The sequence below is a fragment of the Typopeltis vanoorti genome, chromosome 16 (genome assembly GCF_054136105.1).
Source record: "Typopeltis vanoorti isolate ZY-2024b chromosome 16, IOZ_Tvanoo_1.0, whole genome shotgun sequence".
In the NCBI taxonomy this organism is placed as follows: Eukaryota; Metazoa; Arthropoda; class Arachnida; order Uropygi; family Thelyphonidae; genus Typopeltis; species Typopeltis vanoorti.
Window position 1 is genome coordinate 30,100,939 of NC_143564.1, and position 16,048 is coordinate 30,116,986.

The 16,048-nt window shown below is 35.4% G+C and overlaps 1 protein-coding gene across 1 annotated transcript in view; it reads left to right on the forward strand.

Moving 5' to 3' along the window:
- The window catches only part of Set1 (SET domain containing 1), a 318,942-nt gene that overhangs the window by 91,001 nt on the left and 211,893 nt on the right, over nt 1-16,048 (forward strand). The window contains exon 4 of the mRNA XM_090405939.1: nt 1,962-2,232. Coding sequence (XP_090262065.1) covers nt 1,962-2,232 — 271 coding nt within the window. The remainder of the gene's footprint in view (nt 1-1,961; nt 2,233-16,048) is intronic.

The following is a 16,048-nucleotide window of genomic DNA, read 5'->3' on the forward strand; positions in this document are numbered from 1 at the left end:
CTTTTGGAATGCTCTTATATTTTGACGGTAAGTAGTTTATTTCATGATTTGTATATGGTTTATAAATTGTATTGTGTTATTTTATGGGTTTTTTTTATTCTTTTCTCGACAGTGTATTTTTACCATGGGCAAGGCCAAAGATCTTTCTCCAATGAATATTTCAGAAATAAAAATGCTCTTAATGAATACTGAACATTCTCAAAGGAAGGTAGCATCAATTGCTAATGTTCACGAGCATCAATGGGCCTAATAAAAAAAAAAATTGATGCAAATATTAATTTGGCACCGATGCATTTGAAGAAATGTGGCTGAAAAAAAATTGCCATCCCAAGGGATGAAAGTAAAATTAGAGATATTTGCAGGGAAAACAGGAAGGCACCTCAAAGGGTTCTTACAAAAATGATACAGGATGCTGGCATTAAGATATCTTCAATAACAACTCGTCGACGCATCAAGGACTTGGGCTCGAACAGTGAAGCAGGATCAATACATCTAGGTACAGGAGTGGTTCCCGAATAACGATTTCACATTCATGCATGATTCTGCTCCTTTTCAAGAGGGAAAAAAAAGTAACAAAATTCCTGAATGACAAAAAGTCAAGGTTCTTGAGACTGGCCTGGAAATTCACTGGATCTCAACCCCCATCGATAACTTTTGGGAACTGATGAAGCTGGAAATTTCCAAGGAACTTGTTGCCAACAAATGCCAATTAATGGAGCGTTTAATTGATGTATGGCACAGGAATGAATCAATAAAATTAAACCGCCAAATGCATAGAAAGTATGCCCAGAAGAATCGAAGCAGTAATTGCAGCAAAAGGCAGCATTATAAAATATTGACCTCATAATTATTTCTATGTACGTTTTTAATTATATAAGCATACTTTACTTTTTTAAGTGTATCATTCGGGGACTAACTTTAATAAAAACAATTTGATGTAAAAACATTAACAATTGGTTTTATTTCTACCCGAAACTCGCAAAATACCTTTTTTTGCACTGTGGCTCTAATAATTTGATCACCCACTGTATTGCTGAAGATGTAAGAACTGCTGTCATAAAATTTGCCAATTTTAGTTTGTATACAATTGTCCTAACAATTATTACACACACATTCACAAGAATAAAACATAATAATTTTATTTTTTCAAATATTTTTTGCAGAAATTAATAGGCCATCATAATCACAAGGTGAAGCTAGTATTGTTTTATTCTTGTTAATACGTCTAATAATAGTTAGAGAACTTCAGAAAAAACAACTTGACATGATTATCCTTCTTTTCCAAACTTCATTTTGGGACAACATGCTAAACTAAAAAGTAATTTGCAAGCATCCTTTCTATGATGGAAAAGCCTGTTGTACAATACTAGTTTCTCGTGCATTAGATCATGCTAATTGCTGATATATATACTTTTTTTTTAAAAGGCTTGTGGGTGTGCTATGAAAATTCATTGTATGCAGCTCTCAATTTTGCAGAAAAACTTATGAGATTGCTTGTGGCTGATCTTCTACCTCCAAACACATTCTCTAGGATATGAGGGTGAGATGAGGTAACTAGCATTCACAAGTATTGGCTCATGTTAGTCAGTATTTTAGACCTGTTTCTGGTGGCACTTCAGGTGAGTTGGCAGTATTCTGCTCAAGGCACATTACCATCTATGAATCGATCTGGGATAATTGCTCACATTAGCACAGAAACATTTTGCAGAATGAAAATTTTCTTCTGAAGTTCTGTTAATTCATTATGTGCTCTCATCTTGCATGAAATCAAAATAATATCTGAGGAATCACCAGTCTCCTTTATAAACCATAAAATATGTCGTATAGCTGCATACATTTTCTTGCGATTAAAATAGAATCCTCTGACTTTTGGGGAACATGTCTTTTTCTGACTAATAATTGCCAAAATGTTATATGCTTCAAATTGTTAATTGTAATCTTTCATTTTAAATGTCTTGCAGATTGATGAACATTATGTTGGCAGTCCACCTCCAATTCAAGTAACTATTAATAATTTAAATGATAATATCAGCAAACAGTTCCTGGAGGATCTTTTGAAGAAATTTGGGGTTCTTGAAGATTCACGTGTTTTTTATCATCCAAAAACAAAAAAGCATTTGGGACTTGCTCATGTAACCTTCACTACAATTCAGGCTGCCAGATTTTGTGTAGAGAAATTAAATCAGACATCTGTAATGGGCAACATTTTGAATGTATTTTTAGATCCCTTTGGTAAGTTTTATTTTGCTTCTAAAGTTAGCATATTTTTTAAAATTCAATTTCTCTTCTTTACAGTAAACACCACTTCAGGCCCAGTGGTCTGTTATGGTCAAGTAACTTGGCTTTCACATAAGCCTAATTTCTCCTAAAATATGGTAGTAAATTTTGTCATCATAGTCGGCTGTACCCCACAATTCCACATTTTTTCAGGAGATTATAATCTAGGTCTCTTTCTCTAGTCAAGTGTTGCATGTCGAAGCCACTCAGCCACAGTGAAAGAAAAATGGTTTATCAGTTTTAAATTTACATTTTTTTTGTATGTGTCCTCATGGATTCTATCTTACAAATTGGTCCATTATTAATTTTTCGATTCCTAATTTGATGAGATCATACTTTTCAGTCTTCTAAAGTACTTCTAAGTGCATCAACCTATCTGGATCTTTCTGTGAATCCTTTCTCACCGGTTTTACTTTAAAAATTTGTTTCAGTAATCTGTCATCTCTCATTCCATTTAAAAGACCATATCATTTGAGATGAGATGAGCTTACACATTGTTGAATGTTAATAATATCAACATCTTGGATAATCTCATTGGTACCATCTGTTCACTCTCTTAATTACTCTGAACTGTGATATTTGTGGTCACCAGGCAGAGATTAGCTGTGTTATCACCTAGCTCTCTGATTGGTGAACACTGTCTTGTATATTGCTATTTGCTAGCCCTGGTCTTTTGGATCATTTTTCTCTTCCCAAATAAATTTATTCAGTTGCTATCATATCAGCCTTCTTATTTATATATTTTCATGTTTTATTTGCCTTTACACTTAAAAAGTGAAATATGTATGCTGTTTAATAAGTTCAGGCTCATTATCGCCTGATATGTTTCCATTCCTATTTTAATAGCTTGAATATTTTTATTGCTGACTTTTCATTAACAAATTTGTCATAGCACTTATTTAGTTAGGCTAAAGACTCTTCAGGACTTCAGCAAATTTATTTAAGAGGATAGTTGAAAGAACTATGCTTAATATATCATGTTTAATGCTGCTTTTCTTGATAATGTAGTCTATAGATTATTTGAATATGAAGTGCACATCCCCTTATACCAGCTTCAAATTCCTAAGATGTACTGGATGTTGTGATAGTACGTAAAGGTTTGCATTCTTACTGACATCCTTTAGACAATTTTCAGTTCATTTTAAAATGTAGGGTTCTGAAGAGTTTCCCCTTGAGAGTTGAGATCAAGAAGGATAAATTATGTTTCTATGACCTTTAAGTAAAAGTCTGGTTTTGGCAACCCCATTCAGCATTTTTTCCAGATACCACAGCCCATAGAGAAACACTCTTCTTAAACTACTCAGGGAAAGTCTGTTACAATTCTCATATTCAATTTTATTTTGATAAATTAGTATAGTAATTACGTTAATAGTGCAAAGTTAACTTCATGTTTGTAGCTATAGTATATAGTTTTTTTTTTCTTCTTCCTTTTCCTTATTATTGTGCAAATATAATATCTAAGAATTTAAAAGCAGTTCAGAGTTAAAGCTAGATAACTGGGAAGAGACCTCCATATTGCATTTTAAGAAATGAGAACTAATAAGGACTTCTGACCAAATGTTGACTCCTCACCATCTCATAGTGCACCTTGTAAGTAGGTATACTGAAAAAATGAGAATGAGCTAGCATTTTAGGATTTAGCTGACCAAATTATATTCTTATTGGCTTAAACTAAATCCAAAATAATGATACAACATGAAAGAATTTCATGCTAGCTAGAGTATCACCTGTAATCCCTGCTGTTTCATCCTGGAATCGGGGCAAACAGCAAAAAATTCATTTACTGAGGGGGAGGGGGGAGAATCCCAACTTGACGTCAGCAAAGATCACCACCATCAACATAAGAAACATCAATGGAAAGGAAATGGAACTACAGAAGAATTGGATAAGTACCAGATTGACATTACTGAAATAAAAACAAGGCGAGATTTTTTTCTGAGCATCAAACGCGAGATGTTGTATTAATACAATAATAGTAAGGAAAAAGGTGTAGCTAGAGTATTCATAACTAAATATGAGGATAATCTTCTTGAATTGGAGGGCAATATCAATTAGTGATGTCAACAAATATAATAGGGAATTGCGCATTCAGACTTATTTGTGCCTATGATATAAGGAAAAGTTTATCCTTGTTGGAGATCTAAACAGCAGAGTAGGAAATGATTACCAGACATTTGGAGAAAAGAGCAAAGCTAATAATAATGGTTAGTACATGCTGGATTTCTGTTCATGATATGGACTAATTATCACTAAAGATGTGCACAAATTCACATGGAGAGAAGATGCAAGAAATAAGAAAAGATTCACTATATTTTCATTGATAGTTATATCTTTACACTGTATTCAGGACACGAGTATAATATCCTAATCAGAGAATTTGATTAGGATATTATACCAAAGCTAAATAGCGAACACTTCCAATTTCAAATTCTTGAATACCATAATGAAATAAGTGTGTAATTACATTTTAAAAAGAATCAATGTTGAGCATCTTTCATTTAAGGTGAACTGTAAACTCAAAATTCATAAACATTATTGAGGGAAAAAATGAAATAATTTGAAAACAAGAATCAAACCTTAGAGAAAACATTCATTGATTCAGACAGATTAATGCAGTAATGTTATCTGCAGGCTAGAAAAATCACAACTCCATGGTGGATTCAGGTGGAAAAAGAGGCAATCAAGAGAAAAGAAGAAAACTTATCAAAAGTTCCTTGTAAGTAAGTCAGCTTGTCTTTTGAGATAATACAAGAAGAAATATAAGAAAGGAAGTACTGTAAAAATAGCTAAACAAAAGTAAATAGAAAACTTTATTGAGAATATAGAAAATAAATATCAGGAAGATGATAAATATTTTGGAGACTATTGAAATAGCTCAGAAATGGAAGAAAGAGTACTATAAAACGAATGAAAGATAGTAAATATGATGTGAAAACTGAAGATAAAGATATTCCATATGTCTAGAAAGGTTGTTAAATGAAATGAGCAACAATAACTTGATGGAGATTGTATTCCCAACAGGAATATAATCAAGAATATATATCGTAATTGAAGAATAAGTAGAAAAAAGCCATAAATAAAATCTGACATGTGGAATGGCAGTTAAGAGTAGATGATATTTGACCAGAAATATTCAAATATGGAGGCATAAAAATTTTACATTGCTTACACTGTGAATGGGACCAATTCCAGATGATTTGAATACAGCTTTCGTACATAGTAAACATTCATAAAAAGGGAAATAAAACTGAATAAGAGAATTAGAGGAATTTCTCTACTCAGTGTTCTGGGAAATATTTATGCATATATACTTGAGAAAAGGATAAGAAAAATTGTGTAAAAGAAGCTTGGTGAAAAACAAGCTGAGTTCTGACCAAATAGAGATTATCAGGATCAGATTTTCATTGACAAAAAGTTGAGAAATCATAGAAATATAACAAGGATCTATATTTAAATTTTGTAGATCTAGAAAAGTCATATCACAAGGTTCCAAAAGAAAATCTGATCTGAACACTGCAGTTATATGGTGTAAATGGGATGTATCAGGTCATATACAGCCAGGTCTCTTTTTATGCAGCAGATGCATTCCACAAAAAAGACCTAACTTACGTTGAAAAATTAGGGATACGTTCCATACTTTTCTAAAACTGCATAAAACCAGAGCAATGAATTAAAATAAATCGAAAATCACTTAAAAAGTTTATAAAAATTCAGGAAAATAAGAATGCCTAAGTCCAAAGAGCTTTTTGTTTAATTAAATAACCACTTATAGGAATTCTTTTTGAGTTAATTCTTCAATCCAAATTATGAGCTCTCATTCCATTTTTTCTAATAAAGCTTCTCTTGAGTACGATGATAATTTGGCACTTAGGTTTGTGCCAGAAATGACAGATTTTCTTATTGTGACTTCAATCTTTTTAATTGCTCTTATAATAGATTAGCCTAAATTAAAATGTTTACCAATTGCCGTATATCCCTCTCCTTTTGCTAAGTGATCTGAAATTGCAATTTTCATTTCCAAAGAAAAAGCAATTTCTTTGGTGCTTTCTTTTCTCCATTGAGCCAAATTAAATCTTTAAAATAAAAATTAGCAAAATTTAGACACGATAATGAAAAGACAAACACTTACATGCAAAATTAAACTTCACAGACACTCACTGCTTACACGTTACTTATGTTATGCCAAAATGTGCTGCAACACGCTGTTCATTATGTACAACGGGCAAAACCCCGAATTTGCATCAAATATGAACCGCATAAAAAGAGACCTGAGTGTATATTGGAGTTGTAAGTCGGCAGTTAGAATTAGAAGTACAAAAAGTTAGTTTGACATTAAATTAGGTGTGAGACAAGAATGCACATTATCTCCCTGTTGTTTGTCATCTAAATAGATCTCATTTTTAAGGAAGGTTTTATTAAACCTGATATCAAAATTTCAAATGTTAATCTGAGCTCTGCTTTATGCAGATGATGTTATACTCCTAAAGAAATCCAGTACAAATCTGCAGGATTCCCTGACTAAATTGAATAACTGCTCTAATAAATTTGTTATGAAAATCAACAATAAAAAGGCAGTGAAAATAAGCAAAAACTTTGCAGATATCAACTGCATCCTGAATGGGGAACTTATAGAACAAGTAAAATATTTCAGCTATTTAGGCACAATTTTTAGCAAAAATTGCAAATTAAAGATGAGACAACAGGATTAACAAAGCTGGTATGGCAGAAAGTCAAGTGAATAAATTTATATGGAATAAGAGAAATTAGTCAAAACACTAAACTAGCTGTTTTTGAAACTAATTTTAAATTATGGATCTGATTGCTGTGTTAGAAATAAAACCTATGATCAAAGGCTGGAGTCCACAGATATGAATTCTGAAAAAAGTTTTTAGGATGTGATAATATCATTAAAAAATGAGGATGATGCTGAACTAATCACAGGTGCTATGGTCATTTAAACAGAATGGGAAAGAAAAGGTTAGCAAAATGAGTGTTCTTTATTAGGATGGCAGAAAAAAGATGCACAGAAAGAAAAGATCTAGGTCAGGGGTTGATATAACATTGTTAGAGGTCGATTCTAGCTCAGGAAAATATAAGACATCATTGTACGGGTAATATTTAATTCAGTTAACTTGGATTACCTCCATCCTGAATGACAACGCAATTAAGAGTGAATTGTGGGAACAGTGACATGAATAGGACCTGTAAGATGGAGCAAGGTCATGAAAATAGTTACGGAGGCCAAAATGACGTATTTACCAATAAACGGATGTCTGTGGTACCCGCCCGGCGGGAGCGAGATTGCAACACGTGCGCGGTTGCTTATTTACTTATACTTGCACGTATTCGATCCCAATCTCATTTTTGCGCATCGACATACAAGTGAGCATTAATGTTTTCTAAAATTCGTCAACATGCATATTGTTATTCATTCGTGAACTAAACTTCTCTATGTTGAAGAGTTGAGTGGGGGCTGGTGGTATCACTAGTAATATAATAATATATACTATATTATACATACAATAAACACTGTAATTATAAAACAATCTAAAAACTCACATAAGCGTCTTTTTTTGCTTGTCCTATTGTAATTACGTTATAGTAAAATATAGTGGGTCGAGAAACTCTCGAAGGGGTCGATGGTCAAAGAAGTTTGGCAGCCCCTGATCTAGGTGGATAGATACCGTGAGATTTGCCCTAGAAGATAGACAGCTAACAGATTAATTTGGAGGAAAATTGTTAATAGAAAGTTGGTAATTATCTAACATTGCATGTAGTAATGTCATTATATCCTCTACATTCTCTGAGAGTGCAAATCGCTAATTTGATTACAATGAGTTCAAAAGTATTTTTCCTGTCTTTTTCTTTATCTTGTTAGCATCGGTCATCAACTCGATTTATATTCATTCTAAATGGCTTCCTCCCCTCTAATTTCCTTTCTACTGCTCGAGTACCATGGGTCTTTGTAATTTTACCAACTATTCTTGTTGTATGTGATTGATCTCTCACTGACATCAAATTCTATCCATAGCTTTATTCAATATTCCGATAACCATTGCCTTAAATGAGTGCCTCCTTGCTATTTCCCCCCCCCCCCCCCCACACCCAAGGATCAGTCCTCAAAGCATTATTGTTCAGTCTACACGTTAATGATATTCGTAAGTATTCCTGACAGGAAATGTTCAGTTTGTTTCAATTGTTTGCTTATAATGAAATGATAGCCAGGGATGTCCCAGATTTGAATAGGCTGGAAATAAAATATGGGCAAATGATAATGGCAGTCGGTTCAGTATCAATCAAATTCCTGATATATATCCTCTGGTGGGGGGTAATTTCTTATTCTGGCAAAAATTGCTGACTTTGCTCTCTCATTCTGTTAATGTCATTTTACCACCTGAGATTAGCTCTATTCTCACATGTTCCTGAATGCTAATAATGTCATGTTTCTTCCTAATATCCTCAGTTTTAATGAGATTCTTCCAATGATGCCATCTCATCACTTGCCTGATCTTTTTTAGAATTATATCTGTGGTCTCTGATCATGTTGGAGGCTTAATGGATTGTATACAGCACTCAAAAAGGATTAAAACAGAATTTAATTCTTCCTATATGTCATCTCAGTCAATGAGTCATCTTTAGGGATTACAAAAAAAAACTAATGTAACATAGATACAAATAACAAACAATACTAAGCCCAACCACGTGGGTGACACTAAAGTCCTATCTAGGTGGAGTGCTCTCTAAGGGTGGTTGTAGGTGGCCTGGAATGTAAAGTGGGACCTCTGGTGATAAGCATTTCCCAAATCTTAGAAAGCTTAATGCAACCATATTTGTTAAGATTTGGGAGCTGCTGATGATGATTCTAAGAATAGTCTCTCTTTTTTGAATTTACTGTGGTGGAGCATGGTAGTTTTTCCCCATAAGATCCTGTGGGTTGTATCCAAGACATGGTCAGCCAGGCCTGACTGACCATAGTTGTGGTTGCAGATGTATGACTTATGTTTCTCCAGGCGGATAGTAGCTGATCTGCCTGTCTGTCCAAAGTATGCTAGTTGACAGGATCAGGGTACTTTATAGACTCCAGGCACTGAGAGTGGAGGGAGCTGATCTTTTGTAGATCATTCATGGAGAAGATCTAGCTTGCAAATCTAGACAATATGGTAAGTCAAAACTATGACTATCTAGGCAACTAAATAGGCTGGCCTTTTTTAAAAGATATCAGGATACAAGAGTAATTCCAAACTGTGTTAAGCTAAAGATCAACTTTCACTCCAAAAAAGCCCTTCACATATATAACCGTGCCAGCTTGGCACTACTGAGGGAACAAATCGCCACTACTCGTGCGACCCTCTCCGTGACGAACGCCGCCATTAGCTCCTTACAATTGGAGCTCTCCGCTGTACTTAACTCTAAACTTTGGTCTATTCTACCTGGCATCTCGGAAGCTTCCACACAGAAAGAATTTCAAAAAATTAAAAAAATAAATAAACCTATCAAGAAATTTAACAACCTTTGTAAAGCCAAGTTGCAGCCACTACAAACTGTCAAAACAGCTGACCAACTCTCTGACCCACCCCCTCACTGGACTTTCCACATCCTATATAAAAAACTCTGCCCATTTCAAAATCCTCATAGAAAATTTAACCTTAAATAATACAGACATATTGATAAGCTTTCACATCTCCTCATTGTTTACCAATATTCCCTTAATTGATACACTTAAAAAACGTTTTTCCTTCTGATATCTTAGATCTCTTTTCCTTTGCCATCAATTCTGGTTATTTTTCTTGGAAGAACAAAATCTACAAGCAGATAGAAGGAACCTGCCATGGGTTCACCCCCCTCTTGCCAATTTTTATATGGAAGATTTCGAAAAACAAGCCATAGACTCAGTCCCTCTCAAACCTTCTATCTGGCTAAGATATGTAGATGATGTGTTCTCCATTTGGCCTCATGGCCCAGACACATTAGACTCCTTCCTCAGTCACCTCAACAGCCTACATCCCAGAATCCAGTTTACGATGGAAAAGGAAAAGAACAATTGTTTACCCTTCCTAGACACCTTAGTTACACGCCTTCCCAACGGTACACTTTCCTTCACTGTATATAGAAAATCCACACACACACAGGCAGATACATTCACAAACTCTCCCACCACCCCGCTCAACAATATGGCATTATTAAAGCTCTTACCAAGAGAGCCCACAATCTTTGTTCCAGTGGAACTGAGCTTGATCGCATACACAACACTTTCCTCTCTAATGGCTACAGTGATCACAGTATTAAAAAAAAATCGGGTCCTCCCCCATTCCCCGGTATTCTCTTCAGAAAGAGTTTAGAAATGCCGTCACCATACCCTACATCCGTGGCACATCCGAAAAATAGCCAAGATTTTAAAAAAAAGTACAACCTACACATAGCATTTAAGTGCCGTTGCAAACTTGCTACTCTCATCCTCTCTGCAAAAGATCAGCCCCCTCCTTTCTCAGTGCCTGGAGTCTATAAAGTACCCTGTTCCTGTAAACTAGCATACTTTGGACAGACAGGCAGATCAGCTACTATCCGCCTGGAGGAACATAAGTCATACATCTGCAACCACGACTATGGTCAGTCAAGCCTGGCTGACCATGTCTTGGATACAATCCACAGGATCTCATGGAAAAAAAACCACCATGATCCATTTCAGCAAATTCAAAAAAGAGAGACTATTCTGAGAATCATCATCAGCAGCTCTCAGGAATCAACCAAATCTTAACAAATATGGTTGCATTAAGCTTCCTAAGATTTGGGAAACGTTTATCACCAGAGGTCCCACTTTACATTCTAGGCCACCTACAACCACCCTTAGAGGACGCTCCACCTAGATAGGACTTTAGCATCACCCATTGGTTGGGCTTAGTATTGTTTATTATTTGCATATATGTTACATTAGTTTTTTTGTGTAATCCCTGAAGATGTCTCATTGACTGAGACGAAATATAGGAAGAATTAAATTCTGTTTTAATCCTTTCTGAGTGCTGTATACAATCCATTAAGCCTCCAACGTGATGTCCTCACAGCACCTAAGCCTCTACACACGGTCTCTGATCAAGTGTTTTATTTCTAATTCAGCTCTGAGATCCATAAGTTAAAATGAGTTTGAACATAGTCTTGTATACTGTTACATAGTGTTTTGAATAATTTCTCTTTTTTTTTCATATAAGTTTAGTTAGTTGACATCCTTATTAGCTATAATTACTCTGTTGTCTACTCCCTTATTTAATTTGCAATCTTCTCTAAAATTTATACTTCATTTATTATAATAGTTACTCAAATTAATTACGGAATCTTGGAAACTTTTACTCAATCCGATTAGGAGTATAACAATCAATTGCAGAAAGTAAAGTGCTGATATTAATATCGGTCTCTGCTGTATGGACGAATTTTGATTTTGCTATCAGATTTAATGCCTCAATCCTTCATAATGTGGCCTATCTAACTGATGAATAACTTGAAAATGTCACCTTTGTCTTGCACCTTGTTTAACAATAAACCATCTTCCTGCACCTCTGTTATTCTAACTGTTGACTTACAACTAAAATATAGTCTATCTATCTATTGCTTGATATGATGTCCCATTAACATCATATAATTGTAGTGTTTGACCAGGTTTTCTTTTGGTATTGTGTCATATGCCTTTACTATTATATCTACAAAATGTAAATACAGATTCTTGTTATATTCTCATGATTTCAAGTATTTGTTTCAAAGTGAAAATCTATCCTGATAGCCTCTATCTTCCCAGTACCTACCTTGTTCTTTTCAAGTATGCTTTGCATAAATCTTACTGTGGGGACATTCAGTAGAGAAATTCCTCTGTAATCCTCAACTTAGTTTTATTTCCCTTTTTATAGGTGGGTTCCATGAGAGTTCTCTATTCTGATCATCTGGAATTCAACCATCTTACCAGTCCTTTAGAATTATGCATTTGTAGGCACTGTAAAACACTATACTTTCTATATTTTATCATTTATGATCAAATATCTACTCCAGCTACCTTTTTCACATTTCAGATTTTTGATGGCTTTTCTGTCTCAAGTATTGATGTCTCCTGATCGCATTACTCTTGAATGTTTGCTACCACCTTGCTGTTATTCATTGCCTGGACAAATGAATAGCCCAGTTGGCCAAGTGGATAACATATCTACCCTCAAACCAGCAGACTGTGAGTTCAGATCCCACAATTCACATGGCTGTCATGATTGTCTTTAGGTGGGAATGAATTTCATTGCCTGGTGTGAGACCATCACCCAGAGCTGGATGATGGTATATATCAAGGCGTCTTGAAAAAGTTCCATGTTGGGTTCTCTAGAGCCAGATTCCTGGACTATGAAATGACTATAAAATAAAATAAAAACATTTTATATAAAATGTATAAAAGATTTTAAAAAAAAATCTTAACCCCACCCACGGTTCAAATGTACTGTAGGTGGGATAAAGCACCTGCTTAAAAAAAGCATTTGTAAGCAGGTGCTTGAAGAATATTTTGCCACTTTCTTGATATTTAATTTTTGCATCTTGCCAAGGCAGTCTTCACGTGATTAGATTTCAATGTTAGTGTCCTGTCGTGCATTTTGGCATGATAAGATATCCAACATTATATTGGTAGGATTATGTTTGGAGAAACTGATGAGGCTAGGGATCTTGAGGTTGTGGTGGATAGGAAGTTCAAAGGTCACAACCAAAAGTTATAAATATAACTCGATAATTGCAGTGCTGAAGCAAACCTTAACATGTCAGGATAAGGGAGTCATTTTGCCTCTTTACATAGTTTTTGATATTTCTACACTTGAACTGCTATGCACAGATTTAGTCTCCTTGGGTTCTCAGGGTATAAAGAAGCTGTAGAAATGGTGCAAAGAAGAGTTTATCAGGATTATATAATGTTGATTATGAGAGATTGAGAGCAAACACTTAAACAGGAGAAAGAGGGATGATATGATAGAGATCTATAAACTTCTGAAAGAGTGTTTTAGAATATTAGTTGATGAAATTTTTCATTGTATATGTGAGGTGGGAGGAGTACAAGGAGACATCTATGGTAGGTGAATTTGAATCATACTGTTATGGTCACCTCACTTCTCTCAAAAAAATCATACTGAGCATTCGTCAACTTCATTGCTTCCTGGAGGCCCACCAGTTAATAACTCTCCAACAGTGTGGATCCCACCACTTGTTCAATAGATTTTTTAGTCATTGCTACCCACCAAGCTTTTCTTCAGTACTTAAGGGTTTCCTTTTTCATTCACTACTTGGATGCTTAGTTATGTTTGGCATGCTGTATTAAATTCTTAATAAATGGGGACTACTGAGAAACATCAAAAATAAAAACAGACCCACCCATATTATCTGACCAGGGCCTTGTTCACACAGATGTAGACAAGGCAGAAGCCATAGCAAAGAATCTGGGGGAGCAGTGCAAACCTTCATATGACAACTTAGATTTCAATCACTTATATAAAATCCACAGACAGGTCAGACACTCGTTAAAACTCCCTGATACCAGTGCTGACCATACTGCACCCACATCACCTGCTAAAATATATGATATTATTAAAGAACAAAAAAGCTCCTAGGCCAGACGGTATCTCAGATAGTTTGATCAAACTGCTGCCCCGTAGAGCTCCTGACTATAATCATTAATGCCATCTTAATGTTTCACTATTTTCCTTCCATCTGGAAACAGACTGATGTAATCCTAATTCATAAACCAGGTAAGGACCCACACCTCCCCCACAACTATCGTCCAATCAGCCTCATCTCCAACTTGGGTAAGATTGCAGAGAAGGTCATCTTCTCACGACTTCAAGCTTCAGTAAATGAACTAAACATCCTTCCAAGAGCAGTTTGGCTTTCAGCAGCATCATAGTACTACCCTACAAATCCACAGAACTGTGGAATACGTTACCACCAGCTATAACTGGTGCCAGTGCACAGGAGATGTTTTTCTAGATCTATCAAAAGCATTTGACAAAATATGGCACTTTGGACTGCTACACAAACTTATCTCAGCTGGTATCTCACTAAAAATGGTACATCTAGTCAGATCATATCTACAGAACAGATCCATCCAAGTCGAGATCAATGGTTCTACCTCATCTTGGCCGGAGTGCCGCAGGGATCCCTACTGGCTCCATTGCTATTTTCTATATACATGTCAGATATCCTGCACAATCCAATGTCATCCATCATGGCCTATATGCAGATGATACAGTAATATTAACCAGATCTCTCCGACCACACTTCATTACCAGAAAGCTTCAAGAAAACCTCAAGTTTGAGGGATGGTTTTCCAAATGGAGATTGGAAGCAAATTTCCAAAAAAGTTCAGCCATTCTCTTCACTAAAAGGCCATTATCTCCTGCAGGAGACGTATTACTATTCAATACTAAATTCCGTGGAGATGGAAACAAAATACCTGGGTGTGATGCTCGACAAAAAACTAACTTTTAACCAACACATCAAGTCTATGTGTGCAAAGGCATCTAAAGCCATCACCCAGATCTATCTGCTAATTAATAGAAACAGCAAGCTAAGCAACAGAATCAAATTGCTGTTATACCAGATGATGATTCGTCCTATAATCACTCACGCCTCTCCAGCCTGGAGCCACACCTCTAATACCAACATGCTCAAACTACAAAGAGTGCAAAACAAGTGCTTGAGAATGATTCTGAATGCTCCATGGTATGTTAGAAACAATCAACTTCATCAAGATACAAATATTCCTTACATCTTCTCTTTCCTACAATCTTTAACAACTGAATTCTTCCTAAAGACGTCCATACATCCCACTGATCTAGTTTTCAGCAAGCTGTAGCATACGAGGCAACGGATATATTCAAATATAAAAGACCAAATGCCATTTTAACTTCCTGTAGCGATGCATAATCTCCATGCCCATCCAGGGCGAGCAAACTGCTCATAAATTCTACTCTCACTATAGCCGCAACAGATAGCGGGGAATATGAAAAGCATCTTGCTTTACCCTAAAGACATTAATGTCAATTGCCCTAGTAACACCTCTGGGCCTGGCATCCCACTGATGAGACCTCAGTAAAGGTTGAAACCAGTGTGAATAGTGACTCTTTCCCCATAATGCATAGCATTATACATACCTGTAAGGATATGTGCTTTGTATTATGGGATACTAATGCAAGTGATGCGAAGTCATTAGCTTCTATATATGAGTTGCCCTAGTCCTGAAAATACTCCAGACATAAACTTTGTTTGCTTACACTTGGGTAAAGGATTAAACCAAGTATATATTTCTTGGTATCTTTAATTTATAGTTTAACCAAGTGAAAAAACTTCCGACTACTTCAGGGAGATATATTGATGCTTCTTCTCATCATTCTTTTCTTTCATAGTTACAGTGATCAGCATTCATTTTAAGAAGTGTCAGGTGTTTTTTTTGGTTTATATAAAGGTGAAATTATTATAACATGATAGTTTTCTCCATTATTTATTAAAATGAATGTTGATCACTGTGTAACTACGAAAGGAAAGGATTTTCATTATTCATGGAGATTTGACTCGCAATCATTACAATAAGCTAAAGATATGCGTTTCACTTTTGATCAATCAGATAGGAAAAGTCTTATTCCTATCTGCATCAAGCTTAAAAAGAAATTTATGTTGGCTAAAGCACTCTGGACCTGCACAGAGAAAGCACTACTTAGGGAGCAAATTCAGGCAGCCCACAAAAACTTAGTATTGTCCCAAAGTTATC